Source organism: Dermacentor albipictus, chromosome 4, assembly GCF_038994185.2.
Source record: "Dermacentor albipictus isolate Rhodes 1998 colony chromosome 4, USDA_Dalb.pri_finalv2, whole genome shotgun sequence".
In the NCBI taxonomy this organism is placed as follows: Eukaryota; Metazoa; Arthropoda; class Arachnida; order Ixodida; family Ixodidae; genus Dermacentor; species Dermacentor albipictus.
This window is the reverse complement of record NC_091824.1, coordinates 93,780,471-93,793,382: the sequence shown is the minus strand read 5'-3', so window position 1 is coordinate 93,793,382 and position 12,912 is coordinate 93,780,471. Positions and strand designations below refer to the sequence as shown.

The following is a 12,912-nucleotide window of genomic DNA, read 5'->3' as shown; positions in this document are numbered from 1 at the left end:
AACTATTTGTCGAATTTGACAATTTCTAGCAGATGGGGAAGTATGGAAAACTAAAACTTCAACTGGAGCTGTCATCAAACCTAGCCTCCAGTACTCCTGCACTTCTTTAATAAAACCACACAAAATTTTTGCTTCGTCAACTCGGCAATATAATTTTTAGCAGTAGAGAACACATGGAAATTTCTCTCAAATGTCAATTTTCCACTCCGATGTTAGGCTAACATCAAGTGCAAATTTATTTTGCCCACCATGGGCAGCGTTTATCCATCAGTGGTTCGACAGCAAATGTACAAATTATTACAGGCAATCCTTTCTATCGTGTGGGGTTTTCACTTGCACAAAAGTGTGCAGTCAATTTCCAGTTGACCTTCGATGGAAGCTTCATTAGCTGTCTAATCTCTTACATTTTGGACATCACCTAAACGGTGCCCTTTTTTCATTACTGAACAACACTGTGTAACACTGTACAGCACTATACAGGATCTGAACAAATTATATAGATCACCTAGACGACTTTGCTTACACAGTAAAATGGATCAAATGCAATAATCAAGTAGGAGGAGGCTTCTGCATGCTCCACGACCTGATATCTATTGCTTCGCGAGTTTAAAAAATACCATAAAAGATAAGGGTGTACAAATACTCCATTATCACGAAACCAAATTCAATAGTGAATGTTCGAATAATTTCATTCACGGATCGAATATCTGCTATTCAATTTTTCTAGTATTCGTATATTCGGTGTAGAAACCTGTGCAGTGCTGCATGCCATCCACAGCTCGTGCTCAATGACACACAGGCGAGCGCCTCACTTCATTGTTTTCGGTGCAAAAGAAGCGCCAAGTGTGCCAAACCAGCCATGGCCACAGCTGAATGCGGTCACAGATTTAGTCTGTGCAAGCACTTCTGCCCTGCCGCATGTGCCCCCTGACAACAGCCTGATGCGGGGATTGCATAGTGCCGCATCAGCCAGGGCTTCCTCAGTTAGTACAACGTTCATCCAGGCTGATGGAATCGATCGAAGCTATAATGCGACGTGGACAGAGGCAACGGCAATAAAATTGGCGCATATTTCAGAAAGTGCAGAAGCATGTGCACAGATAAGGCCAATCAGCTGCCGATAGGCATGCAGATGGATAGGCAGCAACGAACTTCACGCCGCTTCTACAGTGGGCCTCTTTGATTTTTGGAGTTCTGGCAGCCAGCTAGTTCCGATCCTAATAGGAAGTCACGTGGGCTGGGATCACAAGACATTCCAAAGCCGGCCAAAGTTTGCAAAATCGAACGCCGGGACAGCTGGCCACTTGATAAACGTAAACATGCTACCAGCATGGCAGCGGCCGGCAAGACCAGCATGCGCTCGGCATAGACGGTCCGTTTATGTGTTGCCGGCTTGAAAATATATAGTTGCATTCGGGAATACAATCACCTTCGCGAGATTTCACGTGACTCGGCACACAATGTGCACTGGGCACCTCACTTTGCACCGCGCAACCAATGACCTCGAATGCATCCAATGCCATGACACAAAATTGCGCGTAAATGATCACATCCCCAAAAGCAATCCCTCTCACTGAAGGACGCCTGCTGGCAGCCGTTATGTCAGCCACCGGCGACATTGATGAGTTGGCGTTTTGTCATTTGACAAGACACAAAAGAGCAGGATACCGGGTATATCTGATACGCACAAAATTTCGTGCCAATCTGCTTGGGCTTCGATTTCTGAAAGTTTGTTTTGGCTGATGGTGCTTCTTTTCTGCCTCTGTGCTGATGGAGCCAAAAATGCAGCTGGCACATAAAAATGCACGCTGCCTGTAGCCAGTAAAATGTTTCACCCAAAAAGGAATATTGGTCACAATCATGGGAGCAATAAGTACATGTGGCCATTACTCAACTGGTGCATTCCTTTAACATCAACGGCCTATCGTTAAATCACATAGGTTTCAAGCTGCCACTCAAGCATACGACTGAGAGACCAAGTGAACATGTGCCTGGTGCAACACCTTCGCTAGCTGCGGAAAAAGGAGATATCATTACATATACATGAGAGATGTAAAAAGGGATACCACCAGAGAAAGATGAACTGAAAAGGCACTGCAATGTGTGATGCAGGTGCAGAGCAACTAAACTTCGCAGAGTACAACTTGCGCGGAACACGATGCAGATAGCACGCATGCATGAGAGCGTGGCACACTGTTCACAGCCGGGAACAAGCTTTCATGGGACACACACACAATAGAAATATTCATATAATTCTCCGCTGCTCCTATCGCACCGCCTCTCAAGGCGGAACAGTATGTTAGAACCTTAGAAGCTAACGCTAGAAGTAACGCAGTCCAAAGGTGACCATAGCCAGTTGGCTGAGCGAGTTAAAAGGCCCCTAGGGCCCGCGTTGCAATCCGTCAAGTCCCAAGAAAGAAGGCCGCGAGCGCTCATCGCCTATTTTTGTCATCTACTAGGCAGAAAACTTCCTGAGAGCCGCCAGACCAAAATTGTCCTGGCTGGTTCTGGCAGCCCACAGGTAGCCAGAACACCCAGCCCTAGTAAAACGAACATGCAGCAGAAGTGCATCGTGCGGTGGGTGAAGCAACCCGAGAAAAACGAAGTTGCTCTGACTGGTTATAGCAGCCCACTGGTAGCCAGAAATGGAAAATATAAGAGGCTCAGTCGTCAATCTAACCCGCAGACACAATCTTGGTACCAGTCACTGATGTGCCACCTATACGAACGTATTAGCAGCAATCATTCCGCGACAGCTTGTGGTCCATTGCGACATCGGCCAGTAATGAATTTTCGTCACGTCCCCACTGCCTCAGCCATCCTTGACAAGTGGAAAGAATGGTTGACAAGTGGCAAATCACACTACACGTGATGCTGAAACGGCACCTACACTTCAGCATTGGTTCTCAGCGATCGACCTGCGCAGCGCCAACTATCACTACACATGAAGTGGTGACCGGCTAATGTGCTTCATAGTCTGAGCTTTTGCCTGTCACATCGATTGGCCTTCAATAACCCACCTGCCGGGAAGATTGGAAAACCCTTCTGCATTTTTGTGGGAAAGTGAGAAGTTTTGCATAGAAAGTTTTGCTTTCTATGCAATAAGGTTGCCGTGCAGCACAGATCCGCTATTAAATCGAGAACCTCATTGGTATTCAGTACATTATAACGTCGCTGTTCTTTACCTCCAGAGGAAACGAAGCAGTTGATTCTGTTATGCAGACATTCTATCGATGAAGAAATATTTTTCAGACCTTCATATACTAGAACTGGACTGTCATAAGTGCTGGCATGTTCCCTTTAATAAGGGTTGATCGTACTGTATGTCTTGATTTCTGGGTGCCTAAGACAGCTTGTTACATTCTTCTTACGCAATGCTAGGAGACTTAGCATGTGCAGTGCCAAGTTTTCTTTCCCAAAATTTGTAAGCATTAGGTTTTGTGAAAATTTTTGTGATATTCGATATGTGATTCAATATTCTTTTACACCTTTTCTTTTCTTTCTTCTTGATTCGATTCAACATTCAGTTTGAGATGTGCTATTCGGTATTCGCGCACCCTTATTAAAAGACGAACCAGTTGTCTGCTGCAGTAATTAAAAACAAATACTTGTACAATAGAAACTTGCCTGTCTTCGCAGTTATGAAACTACTGCTTTCCCTCATAGCATCGGCATCACGAAGACTTTTATTGACGTTAACAAATCTTCATAATTATCTTTCCTCGTGATCTGACTTGGGAAAGTTGGGAACTAGGAACCAGGTGCATATTTTTGTACATCTTAGATCTTTTCTACTTTAATGACTTGAGCTGAAAATAACAAATTTCTTTCAAGTTCTGCTTTAAAGTTTCACTTAAATATTATAAAAAATTGGCTGAGCAATTATTTATGCTATGCATCCTTTGAAAAAAACTAGTGGTCAGAAAAAAAAACTGTGATCAGGTTATAATGTTATGTATCGCAGTATACATTGCGACTGCTACGTCATGAAATAAAATGTTAGAGCATAAAATCACTGAAAATAAGCACACTGCTAACGGTAACAATAGAGTTAAACATATTCTTCTTTCATTTCATTTTGCGCATTTACATGCAACAAAAGAATTGGCCAGCCTGAAATGGGACTGTAGCCAATAATAAGCTAGGGTGGAAACAGCAACAACACCAGCATTGGCATTTGGCCTAAGGTTGCCTCCAGTGTTGAGGCAACAGCAACTTTGAGCATCAGTGAGCTGGAACAAACTGTACTGATATGCTGGAGATGTTGGTGAGGTCAGACTAATGAATACCCTGCCTTATTGGCTTAGGCTGTACACAGAGCCACGTCAACCAGTTACTCGGTGTTAGAAAGATTCATGATCTGTTTAAAAAATGTCATCTATTGCTAAAGAGCTATTTACAAGAGTCCACTATGGCAAAGTTTAACGCTAGCAGTATAAATGCAGGCCTAAAGTTTTATTTGTGAATGTATTAAGCAGGTTTCTCGGTTAGCTAAATCTATGGGGCACATCTGTACACGTGTGTTTTTGTTTTTTGAGGGCATGCTTGCAGTGTAAAAAGTGTTTTGGTAGTCTTTAAGGATCATTGCCACAGAGCAGGCTGCTTTACTATGTGCTTCAATCATGTCCTTCTGGGCAGAGACATTTCATCTCCAATGGCTGGGTTCGCTATTACATGAAGTGCGTATTTATTGCAGTCAGTTTGGTAACACATTTTTCTCTTTTCACACTCTATGAGGCTGCACTGCATATTTATCTTTTTTTTTAGTTATTATTATTACTACAATGAATCTGAACGCACATGTTCAGTGTTTTAATGTTCTTAGCTGGGTCAATCACAAATGTGACAAAGCTCGCATGTGTCACCTGCATGTATTTATGGGTCTGTGAAAGCTTGAAGTGCATAACGTCCATATATGAGGCTTTGGTTTACACAGAACATTCTGCATACATTGTTCTGGTCATTCGTTTCCAAAAATGTTGTTCGCCTGGGTTTATAATTAACTGTTGTGCATTTGATAACACTGTGCCTTTTTATACCCTCTGCAGCAGTACTTTGAAAAGTAAGGATTCATTGTGGAAGTTTTTTGGGACAGAGAATGTGTGTTACGAGTTGATCCTGATTATTGACTTATTTATTTATTTTACTTTTTTTCCCATTCTCTCTTATGCAGTTACCTAGAAGCTTTGTGTGTTCATTTTCATCTTGTTCCAAGTTAATTGAAGCGCATAAATTTTTTTGTAGGGTGGTATGTAGTCTTATGTAATGTGGTTAACAAAAAATGACACTACATGTTGATGTGCTCTGTTCGAACTGCTTGAATGCAGTTGTATGCTTTCGTTCATTTGCCATTCAGTCCTGTAAATATTCTTGTTAATGTTATTTCATAAGTGTGGCTTGTATACAAGCATCTTGGCTTCACTGCAAATGTAAATTTTGTACCTCTCACCATATTCATTTACTGGGTCTCAGTGCTCTTGTTCCTAATGGCAAAACACTGTTTTGTAATGCTAGCATGTAACGTTGGCAAGTAGTAAGCGATGTGTTCCTGCTCTCCGCCAAGCAATGTTGTTGTGCCTTCAGTGGAAGGTGCTTGGCACTTCTGTCACTGCTCTCGTTTTCAGTGGTTTTCTTTGTCTTCTGCTTTGCTCAAATCCGGGTCGCGGCAGTTCGTTTCCACCAAAACAGGGTCATTTTTGTTTGCAGAAGTAGCAACCCGTTAGAACATTATGAGCGAAAGTTGAGGCGCTATGAAGAAAATGGTGAGTGCTGCCATTTCCACAAATTTTTAACCCTCCCCTCATCTTTTTCCCCTTACATGTGTGTATATTTGTGTGTGTATGTTTGTGTGTTCATTGCATGTCCCTGTAAAGATATGACAGGTATGTGCCTGTTTAGGCTCTGTGTTCTGTGCATGCCTGATTTGCTAGTTGCACGCTCGTCTAATCACTCTGGCACAGGGACTGTGTTTGTGCATGTGATTATCTTTATTGCTGCTCTATCCCTCATGGGGGTCCAATCACTTTTATTAATTTTTGCCTGTGTGAACTGAAACACTGGAGAGAAAGAGATAAATATAAGAACATTCTCGATGTAAATTATAACACAGCCATCAGTGCTTAGCTTGCCTCTAGGCGTGTTATATGCCCCTTGTGTCTGAATCACGACAGTGTCATGTACACTGGTAAATTATGGAAATACAGAGTACACATTCTACTTTTTTATTCATCGTTTTATCCTGGCATTACAGTATGTTAGGCTAACTGAAAAGATTAGACAGTCTTGGCGCGGCTGATTTTTGTAAGGAGATGGAGATCAATACTGCTAGCAAGACATTTGATTCTTCAGTCCCACATAATGACTTTCATGGGAGGGAAAATTATGTACTGGACATGTAGGCAGTTCCATTAGTATTGCTTGAGACTGTATTGGGTGTAGACCATAGCAGTATACAAAAGCAACTGCCATGTCATGTGCCTCATTCCTGTGATTCAGAGGCACCTGGCATTGTGTTTGGCCACAAACACAGGAAGTTTGAAAAATGAAGGAAACAGCTGCATAAATTTGGGGCGGTGCTTGTGGTTTAAAATTAACGATCTTGCCAGTTTTTCTTTTTCTTTTCTCTCTCTCTCACACAGCTGAATATGTAATTAATTACAATAGGAGCACTGGCACACATACTTTGTGCTGCTCACTGCAACTATGCTTGTATGATAAGAAAGCATAATTACGCAAGCTTGATTCATGATACTAATTAATATATATAATTACACGTGGAGCCATTTCTTGCCTGCTTGCCTAAGGAAAGCTTTTCAAGTGGAGAAAGTGTGAGGCATTATTTTCTTAGCTTTTTTTACTGCTGGTATTGGCCATCAGAAAAATCAAGAGATGAGCAAGTTTTGACTGAATTGTTCAGGCTCAGTTAAATATTGCTTTTTAAGTTTGAAGAATGTTTGCTGCAAATGGGAGGAGAGTCTGTCGAACTACATTTGGAACAAGATTGTGCTACAAGGCATTGTGCTGTGATGAATTTCATTGAAGATACAGGAGTGCCTAAAGGCATGTGGGCTTTTAGCTTCTCTGGGGACACTGTGTGACCAGAAGAGCAGCTAAAGCTCATTTACGTCTCCCTGTTTGCCCTGTGGAACTGACAACTTGAAAAATGTAGGTACATGCTTTGAAGAATATCTCAAGAACTAGCAATAATTTGTTGCTTTAGCATAGAGCAACATGCAGTTGGCTCCTATAGGATATACATGTTCATACTGTTGCTACGAGGTAAGCACATGTTCCTTGTCAGAGTAGATTGCAGTAGTGGAATGAATAATGAGTATTGTTAAGAAACGCTGATGGAGAGCATTGACACTACTATCACCGTGAAATCATTGCTGTGCCACGGCATTAGTACAAGCTTTAGTGTGTGGCAGTCAGCATTAACCCTTAAGTGCCGGCAGATATAAAAAAGTTTTTAGAATGTGACATTGTTTTCTATTGCACATCAGGATAACAATTTTTTTTGCAGATTTGAAATGCACACATTATGGAAGCAGTTGATTTGCATCTTGTGTCTGAAAATATGAAATAACATGAGCCGTGTACAATTAGTAGAAATTTCATAGTTGATTGAAATTCAGTTCCATTGCAACCACCCTATGCGACAGTTACATTTTAGAGCAAACCTTTGTTAAGAATGGGTTGCAAATGCGAAAAATTGAAGTTCTTGGATAGTGGCTATGGAGGATTAGGGCATTGCTTTCATATGATAGGTCTTCAAACACGGTACGAAGCAAACTCCCACACTACACTCCTTACACCACAAGTGTTTTTTACTGACTTCATTGGGGCCAGTGTTGCTTTGACTTTTGCAACAGACAATGCACCACCTTATTGGATATTCTTTGCCTGCTGTAGATGAAAATAAGTCTACAAAGTGCTGTGCCGTTAGACAAGTAAGGCCTGTATCTGAATAGCATGTATGCCTGAGGGGGCAGCAACATGCAAATTGCAGCTGCCACATTTAAAGTCTTTGCCAAACGATTGGAGTCCATAGGGCCTCTAGAAACCAAAAATAAAACTTTCCGGAACAATTAAGGGGATTGGACGAGACCAGCCTGTTACCAGCACTTACAAAGAGCACCCAAACACACACGGACTAGATAGACTCATCCTGAGTATTATTGCAAGATAAATTATAGCAAAGTAAAACTCGTCCACAGCACTTAAAGGGCTAAAACCACCAAACCTACTCCAACCTTTAGCCTTGTTGCTTGCCATACGAGTGCGTGGCTGCATTTCTGTCCAGGCTCCAGGCACTGTTCTTCCTCCCCCCCCCCGCTGCGTTATTGCTTAAAATTTGCAACTCTTGCTTGCATCAAGAATCTGCCAAAGTTTTTGTACAAGTGCAACCAGCCACTTTCTTTCTGTTAATGGGTCTTGCTGTTTACAACATTGGCCCTTTATCTGTATAGTGTGCTCCTCTGTACTCGCATTCCCGTGAACATGCTTTCTTGCACATCTGTGTCGTGGTAGCCCTCTGCACTTGATCACACATGCATTTCTATTCTGGTGTGTTCAGTGGCAGTGAACACTGTGGCCTTTTTCTGCAGTTTATGTTATGGCTTTTGCTCCGATCAGGAACTTGAGTTACAGCTTTCTTGTGTGTGTTTGTGCGCATGCCTGGAATGCAAGAGATCATGCAGTTTTATCAGAAATGCAGCCATATTTGAAAAACAGAGTTTCTAGAACATGCATTAGTCATCAAAATAATGGCAAAATGAAAGTTGAGCCCGTGGCCACACAAAATATATAGTACAGCATGGAAAGCCAAGACAGTACGAAGGTGACCTATAGATAGAATCAATGCAAGCCCAGTTTTATGAGGATGAACCAGGGTAAGGTCAGGACCTGGGCCAGCTTGGGACACATTACAACACTGTGCATTACCACAGTGCACTGTGGTAAGGTGGTAATGTGGAAAAATAGGCAAAAGAAAATGAGATTTAAAAAAAAGAACTATAGTTTTGTGTATTTATCATCTTCTTTTGCCGAATCGTTGACCGTGCTGCAGTGTAGCACATGCTACAGAGGTCTTTCTATCTTGTATGGATAGCTAACTCAAATCTTTTGTGAACTGCTGTGATCTATGTTGCTTGATTTGGGGCATGCCTTTACTATCACTCGGTTAATGTGCAAAGATCGCACTAGAGGATGGAGACCTTGCGGCTGCTAGACCTAGTGCTTATAATTCTACTATGATCCTATTGATAAGCTTGCTGCCATTTCTTCCAGCTTGCTCGTTGCATAAAAAGTGCATGTCAGGCTTGTGCTTGCGTGCTTTCACAGATCTTGTGCACTTCAAGTTCCCTTTAAATGTCTTACGAGGAAGCTTGAACTTGGGGTCAACTCATATTTACTTATTCAAGTGCATGTAAAATGCAGAAATGCCGTCATGATAAAAATGCTATGCTATGCCGATATGAGTGAAATTGGTTGCTTTTGAGAAGGTTAAATGATAGTGACTCTAGAAAGCACAATTTTCATTTAAGACCTTGAATTGTTGGCTTGAATTCCCCAAAAGTAGTTAGCCTAAGAAAAGAATTCAAAATGAATGTTTCCAAATTCGTAGCTCTGCGCCAAAAATAAATGTGACAGTTCTGTAAAATGTGGACAAATTTGATATGGGAATTTACAGCTTACATGAAATTGTTACGATGTTTATGAGGGTTTTGCAGAAGCCCTACTCGCAAATTAGTGGTATATTTCATAATGGTGTATTACACATCAATAATTGCTTTTTCGTGTATTATTAGGAGCATTTTACAAAACTGTCATATTGTTTTCATAGCGATAGCAATTATATAGATGCTCCAGATGAATTTTTGCTGCCGCCATCGGCGTCACCGTGAGGTTCCGTGTAAAGGAAAAGCAGGCCAGGGGGAGCCGAGAAAGATTGTGGTTCTCACACGCGCAAGGGAGGAAGGCAGGGAGCGCACACGTGACTTTTCACGTGTAGGGGGGGGGGGGTAGAATAGCACGCGTCTCTGCTTCTTCTCTGGCCGCGGCCGGATGGGTGCTATCTTGGAGGCAATCTGCGCTGGGTTCGATGGCTAGCCGGCCCGAGATAGCTGTTGACTTCATGTACACTGTGTTCTGACGCACCTAATTCACATTGAAGTGAGAGACAGCACAAAGGGAATTTTTCTCACTGCTGCTGCCACTCTTCACACCAGCGTTCTGACAGCAAGTGTCCGCAGTCATCGAGTGAGATGTGTTCATGCTTGCCTGTGCATGCACACATGACACTGTGCTTGTTAATTTTGTTAGTAAGCGAATGTTTACAGCAGTTTATCCAGCTGGTAAAACTACTAATCCTACTGCGTGTAGCTGTCTAATCATTTGTTTTTGCTATCAATCTTCGCCTTTCGAGCGAAACTGCAGCATTTTATTGCTGCGCTACTAAGTTGTAAATTTTATATTCAAGTTTCTTTTCTTAATTTTGAAAGTTTTCGCATTTTTCTTTTTTTCTTCTTTTTTTAGTTGACAGCATAAAATGAAAATCTGCTTGCCACAGTCACTAGATTTTCAACTTTTCTTGTAAATGCAACAAACCTCACCAAATTCTGCGCAGCTGTTGCAGAGAAAAAAAGTTTTTTTTTTTCCCACGTAGTTATATAGGAGGCCTCTGAAGCGTAGTCTGAACCTTTTGTTTCAACCCTGATCACTTTACCATGTTCAGAGGACTGTCTGTTCTGTTTCATGACCTGTGGCAAGCAGCTTTCTCTTTGCATACCTTGTTTTTAGCATGATTTGTCCACTGCTCAATACATATTTCAGTGGGAATGCTCTGCACAGTTGTAGGATCATTGACATTGATAAGTGGATTTCTCGTTTGTGAGTTTTTCACTACCCTGTTTGGGTCTGCACAAGTTTTATGTATTATTCACCTTCACTGCTGAAGCTGGAAATATTATGGAGAAGACGAATTTTCTCGTTATGAAGCAATGCAAAACATGATTTGTGGGTTTATATGGCTGTACAGTACAGATCACTGTGTGCAATGTACTTGCGCAGAATTAATTTTGCATGTTGTCTCAAAATGCTCTTGCAGCTTGTGCTTCCTCGCATTTAAAGTCTGCATATTATCAAACTTGCAGCTATTTGTTGGAATGTTCGTTGCTGTATTGTCGCATTGCTCATGGGGATGTTTTCCCTAGCCCTTTGGTTGCACTAGTTACACAAAGACCTCGAAAAAAGTTTTTCCATTTTTTGGCAAAGTTTAACACTTAAAAATAAATAATTTTAGTAAGAAATGGAAAATAACTCTTTAAAAAAAAGCTGCCTTGGTGCTTACAATAGGCCAACGAACACATGCACGTGTTAACTGTCCAGATGCGTGCCATGCTTAGCCAAGGTTTTGATTTCAGGGATTCGGACTTCAAAGAAGAGTGAAGAGTTCAACAGGTTCCTAAAAGTCCTCAACGAGTACATCCAAGAGCACCAGAAACGAGATGAGCAACTCATGGCAATCATTACGCGCGTCTGCAACCTGTTCAAGATCTGAAAACCGGTGTTTCCATTCGTCACCTTTCTCACCATCTCGCCATCTCCTCACCTACTTTCACCACACGCTTGTTCTTTTTTCTCTCTACTTCACCAGACAGACCTCTATTTTGTTCCCCTTTCAGACATTACATTTCTCACAGTATTGAACCGCTTACAGTTTGATCAACAATAGAATAAGTGTATTCGACTTTATGGCATCCGATGTGTTATGCTAAGGCAGGTCCTAGATGGCTCCTTCCGCATACATTCCCATCATTTTCTCAGTGTTTGCTGTTTTGTCGTTCTCCCTTTATAGCTGCAAAGCTACCTTGGCTTGTTTTCGTCCTATTCTTTGTGTTCTTTTCACTGAAATCTTTTGTCATCTTAGGCACTGCAATGTAGCTGCGAATACTCATTTATTCTTGGCCTTGTGCCTGTTCTTGGATCAGCTGATCTTTCTGTTTGATTTTGCTGCCACATCTCACATTTTTCTTGGGCAAGGAAAAAGAACTGCTGTTTTCATATTCACATCACAGTGTTGCCCATTATCTTTTTTTTGTGTGTGGGGGGTAATACCTGCATGCTAGTAGTGTTGCATTTGCTTTCTCACGCCCTCACTTTTATGCCATATGAAATGCAGCTCGTGCCCACTCAATTCATTTCTTCTCATTTTAATCAACAAATCAAATTACTTGGTGCCATAGCAGCTGAGTTCATTTGCAGTTCTATTGTGAATAGTTCGCTTTTCATCATTTTAATACAGTTCCATTGAGGCATTAGCATCATTACTGTTTCGTTTTCAGTTGTGTGTTTTGTTAGTAAGCTAACTATCATGTTGCAGAAAGCACCTTTCGCGTGAAATTCTTATCACTTGAGTGGACCTATTCAAGTTTGAACTGTAAAAGCTTGTTGCTTTGCGTTTTTTAAATATGTGTGAACTCGGATTTAAACGACATTTGCCAGAGATATGGCTTGTGGAATTGTTTGAGAATCCTTGCTTAGTGTACTTTGTGGAATTTTGTATTTTATAAATCCTGTTCTAGTTACAGAAAGTGAGGCTTGCTTTTGAGGTGCAGGTGCATAAATCTCTTCCCTCTTCCCAGAGCATGGCGTCGAGAAAACTGGCAAAACAGATGTCTTGTATTTATGTTGCCCTGCACAATTCTCACAATTTCAGCGCTTCCTTCTTTGTATCAACAATGTATGTTCTCTGAAATAAAATGGTTCATGATAAGAAGGCACCTTTGTCATGTGTCTGTTTATGCTTTACTCAGAAGGTGAATATTTTACCATACAGCATTTACGCTTCTCATGTTTTGTACACCTGCCACCTATGTTTGACGTCTGAAAAGTATTTCAAGAAGCTGGATA

At 41.4% G+C, this 12,912-nt stretch overlaps 1 protein-coding gene across 3 annotated transcripts in view; it reads left to right on the top strand.

The window, feature by feature from the left end:
- LOC135920005 (PC4 and SFRS1-interacting protein-like) overlaps nucleotides 1–12,912 on the top strand; it is a 74,945-nt gene that overhangs the window by 56,094 nt on the left and 5,939 nt on the right. Inside the window, exons 14-15 of one of the 3 annotated variants that reach the window (XM_065454070.1) lie at nucleotides 5,707–5,762; nucleotides 11,424–12,782. The exons of the other annotated variants lie outside the window; for them this stretch is intronic. Coding sequence (XP_065310142.1) covers nucleotides 5,707–5,762; nucleotides 11,424–11,560 — 193 coding nt within the window. The 3' untranslated portion in view covers nucleotides 11,561–12,782. Of the gene's footprint in view, nucleotides 1–5,706; nucleotides 5,763–11,423; nucleotides 12,783–12,912 lie in introns of those variants that run through there. 3 annotated transcript variants of the gene reach the window in all.